At 54.1% G+C, this 13269-nt stretch overlaps 1 protein-coding gene across 1 annotated transcript in view; it reads left to right on the top strand.

Moving 5' to 3' along the window:
- The window catches only part of EFCAB8 (EF-hand calcium binding domain 8), a 56465-nt gene that overhangs the window by 20402 nt on the left and 22794 nt on the right, over positions 1-13269 (top strand). The window contains exons 9-16 of the mRNA XM_077769377.1: positions 63-136; positions 2956-3086; positions 7922-7989; positions 8329-8480; positions 9905-10042; positions 10493-10606; positions 11772-11999; positions 12736-12806. Coding sequence (XP_077625503.1) covers positions 63-136; positions 2956-3086; positions 7922-7989; positions 8329-8480; positions 9905-10042; positions 10493-10606; positions 11772-11999; positions 12736-12806 — 976 coding nt within the window. The remainder of the gene's footprint in view (positions 1-62; positions 137-2955; positions 3087-7921; positions 7990-8328; positions 8481-9904; positions 10043-10492; positions 10607-11771; positions 12000-12735; positions 12807-13269) is intronic.

The following is a 13269-nucleotide window of genomic DNA, read 5'->3' as shown; positions in this document are numbered from 1 at the left end:
GGCTTTGCTGGTCTGGCAAGGCGGGGAGCTGGTGATGTGGACCTTGGTTTTTCTCTTATTAGATCACTGCATCAGGGTTTCTGCACAGAAGCTCCTAAATGAAAAGTCCCCTTTGTATAGAAGTTACCGGTTAAAGGTAAGTCGTAGCTTTCCTTGACCCATTACCATGGTAATTATCTGCACCCCAGCACCACTTGACAATAAATATAGGAAGTGGATTTGCCCTCTGGGCTCAGTCTTAGGCCATGAGGCTCCGTCTCCGGGAGTGCGGAGGCAGCTATTGGATCCTGCAGCTCTCTGTGCGGAGAACAAGGTGTCCCCGGGGTGGCTCGCCCCTCGCTGTTGCTCAAGCCTGGTCCTGGCAGACACCACCTCTCTCCTGGATGGCTGTAGTGGCTTCCGGCTGTTTCCACACTTCCTTTCTCCATGCAGTGCTTGACTCCATTCAGCAGCCGGAGGAATTATGAGCAAGAAACAGCCATGTCACTCCTTTGCTGCAAACCCCCAGTAGGCACCTGGGCGGCTCAGTCGGTCGAGCGTCCGACTTCGGCTCAGGTCACCGTCTCGCCATTCCTGAGTTCGAGCCCCGTGTCGGGCTCTGTGCTGGCAGCTCAGAGCCTGGAGCCTGCTTCGGATTCAGTGTCTGCCCTTGTCTTTGTCCCTCCCCTGCTCCTTCAGGGCCTTACCGGCCATCCCGGAACAGCCCTGCTGCCTGCCTCTGCCCGTGGCCCTTCACGTGGCAGCGCTTGTATGACTGACACCAACTGCAAGGTGATTTTCCCAAACCACCATGCAGTTCTCAGGCCTCAGCTGGGTGACCTACAATTCAGCTCGGTTCTGGCACTGTCTGGCCGGGGTCAGCGTCAGATCCTTCGGGGTAAGGGTCAGTCCCTCAAGACCGCCCTCCGCCTCAGAGGCCGGTTACAAGTTCAGGTTGTCACCCGTGTTTCTGACCCACTGGTTACAAACGAGAGCTTCCCATCACTCTCTGGGTTCGCTTAAATTGCTAGAGTGGCTCACAGAACTTGGAGAAACATTTTACGACTAGATCACCAGTTTATTATGAAAGGATACAACTTAGGAACAGCGAGATGGAAGAGATGCACAGGGCAAGGTATGGGGAGCAGGGGTGTGGAGCTTCCCTCCTATCTCTGGTACAAGGCTCACCCCACACCTGCACATGTTTACCAGCCCAGAAGCTCTCTCTGAGCCCTGTTCTTTTGGGTTGTTGTGGAGTTTCATCACTTAGCACTGGCCCTTGGCGACCAATTCAGTCTCCAGCTCCTCTCTTCACCCCAGGGGCCAGGGGGGTGGGGCTGAAAGTTCCAACCCTCCAGTGTCGTGGCTGCTTTACCTGACAACCAATCCTCAAGGGTTTTCCAAAAGTCACCTCATTAATGTAAACTCGAGTNGCTACACATGGCCAGATATCATTGTTTCTCATTGCCATGTAGTATTCCATGATATAGATAAAGCACATCTTCTTGATCCATTCGTCGGGCACCCTCCTACACTGTTGGTGGGAATGTAAGCTGGTGCAGCCCCTCTGGAAAACAGTGTGGAGGTTCCTCAGGAAACTAACAGTAGAACTCCCTTATGACCCAGCAATAGCACTGCTAGGAATTTACCCAAGGGATAGAGAAATGCTGATGCATAGGAGCACATGTACCCCAATGTTCATAGCAGCACTCTCAACAATAGCTAAAACATGGAAAGAGCCTAAATACGAACACTTTCTTATCAGGAAGTTCCAAGGGATTTAGGAGCTCTGTGCCAGAAATGGGCATGAAGACCAAATATAGACTTCTTTTTTTTTAATTAATTAATTTATTTTTGAGAGAGAGAGAGCATGTGAGTGAGGGCAGAGAGAAAGAGAGAGAATCCCATGAGGTGCAGAGTGAGAGGGAGAGAGTGTGGAGCCAGAGCAGAGCTTGAGCTCATGATCTGAGCCGTAGTTGGATGCTTAACCAACTGAGCCCCCCAGGTACCCCTAAATATATATCTTTTATTACAAATCACGACATCACAGCTCACCACCCCCCAGCTTCCTATTGTTCACCCACTGGTTTCTCACCCTGTTACCATCTCAGGCTGGCAACTTCTAAGTACAGGCACTCCGTGTGTTGTCCTGTCTCCAGGACAGTGCCTAAAGGGCTGGGCCTCAGCGGGCTTCCAGGACACTTGTTGAACAGCTAAATGAATGAAGTAATGAACCTGACACTCAGGGCAGCCCGGGTTGTGTGGTCCCAGGCTCTTAAATGCTTCTTTCCCCGCCAGCAGGGTGGCTCCTTCAGGCCCTGGGACCACCAGGAAGAGTCCCTCACAAACACTTTCTTTTCCATCTTCTGTGGGAATTTCGTCTTGGGCTTGGTTTTCCACCCCAGTTGCTGAGTGTCCCCGGTCGTTCGGCGCCTTCACCATGATAGATGCACAGTGAGGCAGTGCACGTAAAACCTAGCCCAGTGCCAGACAGCCCCCTCTGTTGTCCTGAAGAGGGAGATCTTCAATTGGGAGGCCAAGCATGGGCTGAACCGTAGAGCCAGAACCTAGAGAATTCTGAGCCTGGGCCGTCAAGGCTGCCCTCTGTTTAGTGGCTCTCTGCTTTTTGTTGCTCAACTAGCACCGGAGAACATTCCCAGGGGAAGCATCCAAGGCCCCCTGTGGATAGGAGGGACTGAAGGCTCCGCTACCTCCAATCCATCCTTTCTCCCGCGTGGGATGAGGTGATGGTGATGTCACATGGGCCTGACCTTGCCTGTCCTCTAACTTAGAAACAAGAGTCCACGTGATAGCGGACTTGGGCACTATTCGCCTGTCTCACTGACCAGTGATGGCACAGGATTGGGCTGGGACCGTGGGGCCATGTCGCTGTGTTAGAGCCATGATCCCTAGCGGGCACGAGATGTGGTGGCTTCCTGGCCCTTCCAGCCCCTACCACCGTCCCTCTCTTCCCAGGCTCTTCATCCCAACTGGTGCCAGCAGGTCAAGTTCATCCCCCAGCTGAACATGGTGGCTTCCTGTTCGGCCATTGAGAAGTCCTCTCTGGTGCTGACATTATTGCCATCCAAAGATCTAGAGAGCCCCAAGTGAGGAGCATCTCTCTCCAGCCTGGGGTGGTGGGGTGGGGAGGGGGTGGGTGTGACGGTGCCTCAGAGGGTCTAGCTTCACCTCAGCCACAGGTGGCCGTCCCTGCTGAGAGTAGGCCCGCCCTCAGGACGGTGGCATCCTGTGGATCTTGCTGGGTCCAGGGAAGCAGCGTGGTCCTGTGGGCCAGCAGTGGGGGCTGGTGGTTAGCAGCTGGGCTCTACGGTCTATTATTTTTTAAATTGAGCTGTAACTGACCAATAGCATTAGGTTAGTTTCAGGTGTACCACATAATGATTTGGTATTTGTATATACTGGGAAACGATCAGCACAATAAGCCTAGTTAGCAGCCACCAGCACACAGTTACCATTGCTTTTTCCTGCTACAAAAACTTTTATGGAGTCTGGTTTTAATCATCGCCACCAGCGGCAAAAACGTAATAGGCCTCTTTTGTCTGGTTTATACACAACACTCAGCACAGGAGCCGGCGCACAGTGTGGGCTGGTGTCGGGAAGATATTTTCTCAATGAAGGAATGAATGTGAGTTGCTTTACCTCCGTGTTCCTCACTCGGTGTCCCTGTCTGTAGAAGGTGGTGATAGCTTCCTTCCCTCAGTCTAGTCTCAAGGCTTAGCGAAGTGATGCTGTTGGTGGTGTATGATCAGTGATTGGCAGCACTTACTTATGGAGATGGTTCTAATCTAGTTCCTTTATTCTGAGTTTTTCTACCCCAGAGTGAATTCTTTTCCTTCCTTTCCTTTCCTTTCCTCTCCTCCCTTTCTTTCTTCCCTCCCTCCCTCTCTTTTCCTTCCTTCCTTCTTCCCTCCCTCCCTCTATTCCCTCCCTTCCCTTCCCTTCCTTCCTTCTTTCACAATAGTGATTAGTCCCACAAGTCTATGTACACATGTTGTCCCTGTAAAAAAGTAAAAACATTATAAATAACCCTGCACTCCTCCCCTTGCCCGGTCCCCATGTCTCACTCTGCTCTCAGATGTCCTGCTTCTATCATTTTCGTGTGTACCTCTCCCTGTGCATTTCACAGAGAGACCCTTGGGCCCTTTAGGTCTGTGACATTTTGCTCCTGGGCAGGTGGAACCAGGAGGTGCAGCCCCGTCTCCCCATGGGAACAGCAGGAGATTCAAGGCCTTGCTGGGGGAGCAGCTGGGTGACGCACAGCTGGAAGACAGAGGGCCACTTAGGTCCCATCTCTGTCCCTTCCTGTCCCAGTTGCTTGCCAGAGGGAAATTCAATCCTGGGATGGTAGGGCTAATTTAGGCTAAACTCCTCATTCTACAGATTGGAAACTTGAGACTCAGGGGGAGGAAGTGATTGTCTTAGAGCAGACGTTTGAGCTGGGGACGTGTCCCGGGTCTCACTGCACGCCCAGTGTCCTATTAACCAGAGTACTCTGCGCACACCCTCACCCAAGCCCTGGAGCTAACTACTGGTTGGGCCAAGCGCCTCAGAGAAGGCTGAAGTGGCGGGGTTCGCTTGGGGCTTCCGTGCATGGAGCCTCCGTGCCTGGAGCGGGGCAGTGTGGCGGGGTTCGCTTGGGGCCTCCATGCCTGGAGCGGGGCAGTGTGGCAGGGCTTCACTTGGCGCTGGTTTGCAGCAGAGGCTCATCTCTCTGTTCTGATGGAAGTATTCCCTCATGTCTGCGATATGTGTTTCATTCAACTTCTTGTTTTATTGGGTCTAAATGGCAGGTGGATATCACAGGATCACCTCATCCTGGCCGTGAAGGTCTCCATGGTCTATCCCTAATCCCTCCCCTTCTACTGTCCCACTCCAGCTACATGGCCCCCTTGTGGTTCAGGTGTTCTCCTGCCTCAGGGCCTTTGAATTGCTCCTCTCTGTCTGGTACACCCTTGTTTTTTGTTGTATGTTGTTTGTTTTTATTTTTTCAAACATTTCATTACTAAAATTTCAAACTCACACCAAAGGAGACAAAATAGTGTAATGCTTTATTTTTAAATGTTTTTTTTAAGGTGTTTTATTTATTTTTGAGAGAGAGAGAACGAGAGAGAGTGAGCATGAGCAGGGAATGGACAGAGAGAGAGGGAGACATGGAATCCAAAGCATACTCCAGGCTTTGAGCTGTCAGCACAGAGCCTGACGCAGGGCTCAAACTCATGAACCGTGAGGTCATGACCTGAGCCGAATTTACCGACTGAGCCACCCAGGGACCCCAATTGTATAATGCTTTAATATCATTAGTACCAAGTTAATCTTCCCCCATTTGTCTCAAACATATATTTTTACAATTATTTGGAAAGAGATATGAATAAGTGTCTAGATCGTTGAGCACGGGAACGGTGTGGTCTGATGCATACGGCATCCTTTTGGTCACTCTGTTGCAAATGGAGTGGGCAGGCATGGAGATGGGGACTCCAGTGGGGGCACCATTGTAATAATTCAGGCTGCACATGGTGATGGCCTGGACACGGGCGATGGAGGGGAGACAGGGGACCTGAGATGTATTTTGGGGGCGGGCTGGAGAATGTATTCATACACATACCTGCGCATACCCTTCGGGTTGCCTGCATGCAGTACAAATGTCAGCCGGCAGGTGGCACTATTGACTGATTGCTGGTCTTCAGTTCCAGGCAAGCACCTCTTAGGGCGTGGCCTCCACTGGTGGGGTCTGGCATTGTCACCCCAGACTCTGCCTCAGCTTCCGAGGCAGTGTGGGCCTGAGAGTTGGCTCCCTGGCAGCCAGCCTGGGCTGAGCTCTTGAGGCGCTTGCAGCCAGCAGTGAATCTGAGCGGACGGCCTGGGTGGAGCCCGAGGGAGCCCGTGACTGACCCACAGCCTCTCCCCCGCTTGCCCCCCTCTTCTCTCACTTCTGCCTCCGCCACCTAGTTGAAGCCACCTGAGCTGCTTGCCATGGCCGCCTCCCCTGAATCCCCTCTGACCTTCCAGTCCCTTCTCTGCCCCCCAGCCATCTGCAGACTGGTCTCCGTCAGCTAACCTGTCAAGGCCACCTGTTTATTTCCCTGCGGGACCTGCCATAATTTGTGCATGTCCATCTCCTTGTCTCTCTGTTCATTTATTTGCTCCTGCTGCTTCTCTCTGGAAGGAAAGCTCCATGAAGGCAGGGCCATCACATCTGTGTCCCCAGTAATCCTGGGAGGGCATAGGAGCCAGTAAATCTTTGTTGCATGAATGAGAGAGTCAGCCTGAAATAATTTCTGGTGATGTTTTGATGACATTTCTTTTTTTTTCTTTTAGTGTTTTATTTATTTCTGAGAGAGAGAGAGAGAGAGAGAGCAGGGGAGAGTTGGAGAGAGAAGGAGACACAGAATCCGAAACAGGCTCCAGGCTCTGAGCTAGTTGTCAGCACAGAGCCTGACACGGGGCTGGAACCCACGAACTGTGAGATCATGACCTGAGCCAAAGTCAGATGTTCAACCGACTGAGCCACCCAGGCGCCCCTTGGTGACATTTCTTCCAGAAGATTTCTCTGTGCATATATGCACAGAGGGAGATGTATCTGGTTTGGCAACAAATGAAATATGTTTATTTGATACGTTCTTCTTGAAAGTTTCAAATTTTTGAGGAAATCTTCTGGCAGTAGAAGGGAGGGCAGGTTTGGAGGGGGTGTAGGACTAGAGGTCAAGAGATGTGCCAGGAGGCTGGCACAGAAATGAAGGGGGCCTGAACTAAGCCAAGGCCAGGACGATGGTGGAATGTGGGCAATGAGGGTTTGGGGCCCAGCTGGTAATGGGAATGCTGGAGAGGGGGTGGCAAAGGAACCAGGTCAGGGACAAGTTCAAGGAAGGCGAACTGTGATTGAGGGCTTGGGTACCATACAATGGGGGCCTCTGAGTTGAGTTTTGAAGGGAGCGTGTGAGTAGAAGGAGCCAGCAGGGCAGGATGGATGGGTAAGAGGGAACAGCAGATGCAAAGTACTCTTGGGCCTGACCTCCCTGAAGCCCTCGCCTGGGTCACCCTGGCCCTCTTGAGCCCCATCTTTCCCTCCTGCCACACCCACCCTGGGTCTGAATCCTGATGTCCCCACATGGCCAGCCTCATGGCCTTGGGCAAACTCCTTAATGTCTGCTTTCCGTCTGCTTAATTTTTTTTAATGTTTATTTATTTTTGAGAGAGAGACAGGGTGAGTGGGTGAGGGGCAGAGAGAGAAGGAGACACAGAATCCAAAGCAGGCTCCAGGCTCTGAGCTAGCTGTCAGCACAGAGCCCGATGTGGGGCTCGAACCCACGAACCGTGAGATCATGAGCTGAGCTGAAGCTGGATACTTAACTGACTCAGCCATCCAGGTGCCCCATTCTTCTTTTCCTTTAAGTTATTTTAAGTCTATTTATTTATTTATTTACTTACTTATTTATTTATTTATTTAGAGAGGGAGAGAACATGGGAGCAAGTGGGAGAGGGGCAGAGACAGAGAGGAAGAGAGCATCTCAGTCAGGCTCCATGTTGTCAAGGGCAGAGCCAGATGTGGGGCTTGAACTCACAAACCCTGAGGTCATGACCTGAGCTGAAATCAAGAGTCAGATGCTTAACCCACGAGCCCCTCGGGTACCTTAGGGAATCCCCTTCTTTTTAAAAATTTGTATCATGGGTTGGGGGGACACTCATCTAGTATGGTTGAGGCGAGGACCAGGTTAGGTTTGCCCTTGGCACGAGGCACACGTGTCACAGTGGTAAGGAGTTGCTCCCGCCCTGGGGTTGCTGTCCCCTACAGGTGAGGGGTGGGCGCCTCNGATACTTTCTTGCCTCCCTGCAGCCCTGCCTCTGGCCCCTCCCCACCCCAGCCTCAGAGGCTCCCCTGGGGACATGGCTCCCAGCCTGCAGCTTTCCCCCTTTGCTGTTGTAGGTTATCAGTGCTGAACTTGAGGAAAGGGATTCTCTGCTTTGATTACTGCCCAGACAAGAACTTGGTGGGTAAGTAAGCCTCATGGCACACAGAAACCACTGGCCTGGCAGAAACGGGGGTGCGGGCTGCTGGGGGCATGGGGACCACCGGGGCTGAGGAGGGGGCCTTGCAGGGCCCAGCTTCCTCTCGTGCTGCTCCGGTCCCTGCTCGCGGGCACCTGGGGCAGCGTGGTGACTCAGTCTCTGCTCGCGTGGAGGGGGAGGTAGTGGGGCAGGAGCAGCAGAGGGGTGGATCGTTGGGACCGCCCCCCCCCCCATCTGCCACACCTGCCTGGGGTCCAAGGCGTGATCCCAGGAGGAGTTCTCAGCAGAGGACCCCAGTGCCTGACGCCCGGTTTTTGACCCCAGTGACTGGTGGCTATGACCCCCTCATCCGCCTGTGGAACCCCTTCTTCTCAAAAAGGCCCGTGTGGCTGATGAAGGGGCATCAGACCTCCGTGACGCACATCCTTGTGAACAACAGAAACGGCAGCATCCTCCTCAGCGTCTCCAAGGACAAGGTACTGTCCTCGTGTGGCGTGGCTCTTACACCCGCAGCTCCTGTTCGGGCAGGACGCTGACCCTGGGATGATGACCTGGCTCGGTGGCCAGGGGGCGCCAGTTGGCAGCAGCCTGGGGCCCAGGGGAGTGGCGTGACCTCCCTGCCCATGGCTCCACACCCAGCCTGGGGCGTAGAGGGAGGAGTCGCCAAGAGGGGCCTGTGGTGCTCTGATAGCCGCCCCCCTCCCCCAGGCCTGTGCCTGCTCTGAGCAGTCCGCCAGAGCTGCACTCCCATGTAGCCTAGCCTGGCTTCTTACTCTCTGCTCCTGGGCAAGGCCCTGCCCTCTTCTGAGCCTCAGTGCCCTCACCCACAGGATGGGTTTTTGGGAGGCTGAGAGCAGGGCTGGCAGTAAAGCAGCTGGGGCGTGTCTGGCACACAGTAGGTGTATAATACATGCAGGCCATTCCCTCGCCCTCCCCCTGCCCCCAGACCCAAACTCACACCTCTGTTCTCCCAGGGGCCCCTCCTCGGCCGCCCAGGATCTCAGGGCCTGACTGGACCTTCTCCAGTGCCCGGGGCTCCTCGCTCAGGGCCTGTCACTTTGCGGCCCTGCATCGACTGGTTCAGAGGATTGCCCCATCTACTGTTTGTGTCTCCTGGGATTCAGTAGATTGAGAATTGCGGAACCCTTGGGTCACCCAGGCCACCCCCCCGACACAGCCCACGCTGGCTATTGTCTGGCATCCTCCCGGCAGCCCCCAGAACTGGGTGTCATGGGCTGTGCTGAAGGATCTGAGGCTGGGGGTGGGGAGGGTCGGGGGGCAGGTGGGGCAGGTCCCAGTCCTCACAGTAGCGCTGGGCAGAGCCAGGGTATGGAGCGGAACCTGTCCATCCCAGTCCCTATCCTTTCCTACTTGCTGCTGCTGTCTCCAAGCAACCAGTGTCCCCGGGGACCTCCGTGGGGCCTCTCCAGGGACAGCTCCTCACCCTTGAACTCAAGGGGCTGCCCTGGGGACAGGTGGGGTCTCTTGGCAACTATGTTGGTAGCCACTGTGCGTCCTGCCTGGCGTTAGCTGAGGCAGCCAGAGTGGATCAGCACAATACCTATTGTGAAAGGGAGAAGAGAAAAGGAAAGGAAAGGAAAGGAAGGAAAAGAATTCACTCTGGGGTAGAAAAACTCAGAATAAAGGAACTAGATTAGAACCATCTCCATAGAGTAAGTGCTGCCAATCAGTGACCATAACCACCAACAGCATCACTGCGTCTGCAGGGGCGCATGTTGAGTGGAGGCCATGGAGGGAGGCCCTTGGGGGGGATTGCCTCAGTTCCCTCCTCGGAGCCTAAGACCGGCATCTCTGTTGGGCGGTGGGGATTGCGCAGTGGGTGTGCCGGCCGCACCCCCAGGCCCACTTTCGGCCTCTCTGCCCACTTCCCACCCCCCAGAATATCCGCGTGTGGGACATGCAGGACTACATATGCCTCCAGTCCTTTTGTGGGAGGCTTATTGCCCTAGGAAACTGCCCCATCACCAGCATCTACTTCCACAAGAATGAAGACAGCCTCATCTGCACCACCTATTCCGTGAGTGCTGCGCAGGAGGGAGGCAGGGAGCAGAGAACACGTTCTTTAGACACCGTCCCATCCCTCGAGGAGCCTGTGAGGTAGACGAACAGAGAATGTCCGAGAAAATGCTTCGTGTTGTGATGGAGATTTATGCCAGGTGCTTCTTGGAGCATAGAGAAAGAATCCTTAGCCTAGCCTTAAGTGGGGTGTAGTCAGGGAAGTCTCCCTAGAGGAGGGGACACCAGATTGAGGCTTTGTGCTCCCCAGAAGTTATGAGGGACCCCACGGAGTAGGGGTGAGAGGTATCGGCAGGCATGCTGAGGAGCCAGGAGGCTTCGCTGGACTCAGGCCCACACACAGTCAGGATGTCTTAATGTTGCAGTTTATTGGAAGTTTTGCCCTGGGGCCAGTCCCTGAGGGCAGAGCCCTTCTGACTGCCCAGCTGCCTACCCCTCTCCTCACCTGCAGATTGGGATCCTAAAAGGGTACTTGGAGACCGAGGGGCCTGAGAAAGGAGGGGAGAAGACCTCAACTTACAGCACACCCTTGTGCACCGTCCTCTACAGTAAGATCTTTAAGCAGGTGAGTGGGCTGGAGCTGGCCGTCCCTCGGCTGGCAGGAGTGCCAGGTGACACAGGGTAGGACCCAGCCCTCCCGCCGTGCCCGGAGCTGCGTCCAAGCAGCAGTCAGCACAGTGAGGGGGTGGGCTGCAAGTCATAGCGTTGATGGTGGTGTGGGACAGCGGCTTGGGGGTGAGAAGCAGCCCCGCAGAGGGGTCAGTGGCCCGAGGGGGGACCGGGAGCTCCACCACTTTGTTAGCGGATCACCTCACTCCCTGAGCCTGCGAGCCCCTGGCCACTGCCGCAGGCCACTTCTGCACGCGCGGCCTTCTGTACGCAGAGTAGGCGATGGAGCACAATGTGTGGGCCGCCCTGCGAGGTTCCCGGGGTGGGTGTCCTTATCCAGGAAGGCCCTAGTCCAGGGAAGACTAGCGCCCTGGTCCGGAGTAGAGATCTCCGGGTGGAGCAGAACAACTGGGCATGTGGTTTTTGAGCGGTGGGGACAGAAGGGGCTCCCAGGCCGTCTTCCCACTTTCACTGGGACCCCTTTTCTGGCCTGGGCTCTGAGCGGGACAGGCTGTATTTGCTGCAGGGATGGCCTTTGGCCATCGCTTACCTCTCTGCACTTCTCTCCCAGGCGGGGTCCTGGCACCACCACCCCGCATGCCTTAAGGCTCTTAGAGGCCTTCAAACAGTTAAAAAAAAAAAAAAAAAAGAAACAAAAACCCAGCTTTTGTAGCAGGAGGGTTGGTCTGAAATAGGCTCACCTGCTACTGTTACATTGTAGTGGAGTGACTATCCTTTGTTCTCAGTACTTTCTTTCATAGAGAGCAGTTAGTGCATTTCCTGTTGTTTTCTCCCTCCACGATTCATGATGCTTCAGTAAACATCTTTTCTGATTTAAGAGATTATTTTCTCTGGATAGATTCTGAGTTAAAGGGGATTTCACCAATGTGGTTCCTTCTGAAAGAGTTGTGGCTGTTTGCACTGGCCTGTGTTACAGAGCAGAGGAAGGCCTGTTTTCAAGAGAGGCTTATCCAACAGCAGGAACGCCTCGAATGTCTGTCTTCCCAGTGCATTGCAGGGAGGCGGGGGGCTGGGCTGGTCCCAGACATGACAGGTGGAGGCCACCCTTGGGAGTTGGGACGCTCTCCTCTCCAGAAGCCCCAGCTGTGTGCTCCTCACAGGTGGTGAGCGGCTGCCTGGGCAGCCTGGTGAGTGTGTGGGAGATGGCGACGGGCAGGCGGATGATGGAGTTCTCTGTGACCGGGGAGCAGCGCGTGGAGCTGACTGCCATGTGCCTGGACGAGCCAGAGCGGCGGCTGCTCACAGGTTTGCGCGACGGCACCATAAAGATGTGGAACTACACCATGGGCGAGTGCCTGCTGACCTTCCCCAACCCGGACCAGCTGGAGGTCAGTCTGGCCGGTCAACCGGCTCCAGGGCTGCCTTGTGAGAAGCAAAGCACACCTCTCATGACCCTGGGGGTGCACTGTCTTTTTTTATGCCTCCTTCTAAGGCTGTGCCTACGGACGGCCTGGCTTCTTGCCTCCCTGAGCCCTTGCATTCTTGCCTGTAAGGTGAAGCTAGGGAACAGCATCTGCCCTTAAAAAGGATTCTACAAATGCTAGCTACTCTTGTTCTTTTAATTTGTGGGCACTCCCTTCCCCAAGTAGGAGAGCTGTGGATGGCGTTCCTAACGGCGGGGCCGGGTGAGCCCCACGCTCACTCCTGAAATGCCGGGTCAGAGGGACAGGGTTATAAGGACAGCCTGTGGGTGTGGTGTGGGGCAAAGCCAGCAGTCTCACGTTGGGACCTGAGCCCATTACTAAGTCTTATGAAAGTCCTTGAACCAACTCAGAAGGAGCACTCGGCCATGTAGCCAGGGATCTGAGTACTGGTCCAGAGCCTATCAGTTATTTGGCCTTCCCAGTCATCCTTCTATTGAATAGTCATGGATACATACCCTGTCTACCTCCTCTGAGTCTATCAAGTGAATCATGTGATGTGAGAGCGCTCTGAGAAATATATGAGGACTCTTAGCATCATGGAAAAGGTTGACTTCTTGCTTGGTCCAATGCGGAAGAGATTCGGGGCCCAGGACCATTTTCTCTGGCACCTTAGGGCTCTATTTTCTTTCATCGTCAACAGATTAGCGGGATTGTCCCTATGAACAAGGTGTTCTACGTGACTGGGTGGAGTAAGAGAATCAGTTGTTTCATGTGAGTAGCAAGGGTGTGGGGCAGCTAAGGGCGGCTGGTTGTTCTCTCTGCTTCAGGTGGGTCCCCTATTCCTAGTTTCGCTAGCGGCAGGAAGACAAGCAAGAAATTCATGGTGGGTAACGTCCCTTGCTTCATCTGCTCATCCATTGTTTGTCCATGGTTCCTTGAGGCTAACGTGTTCTAGGCTTTGTGCTATGTGCTGGGGGTGGGTGTAAACAAGAATGGTGGGGTCTCCATCTTCCTAGTGGAGGCAGATGCTAATCGAATAACTTCATTTATAATGGTAAAGTCTATTGAGTGCTGTGGTGGGGAAAAAGTACAGGTTTGTTTTGTTGTTTTGTTTTGTTTTTTAATATTCTTGAGAGAGAGAGAGAGGCAGAGTGAGCAGGGGAGGGGCAGAGAGAGGGGGACAGAGGTTCCGAAGCGAGCTCCGTGCTGACAGTACAGAGCCTGATGTGGCGCT

This window comes from Crocuta crocuta, unplaced genomic scaffold, assembly GCF_008692635.1.
Source record: "Crocuta crocuta isolate KB4526 unplaced genomic scaffold, BGI_CrCroc_1.0 scaffold445, whole genome shotgun sequence".
NCBI classification, from domain to species: Eukaryota; Metazoa; Chordata; class Mammalia; order Carnivora; family Hyaenidae; genus Crocuta; species Crocuta crocuta.
The sequence above is the reverse complement of the archived record's forward strand: the minus strand, read 5'-3'. Positions and strand labels throughout refer to the sequence as shown.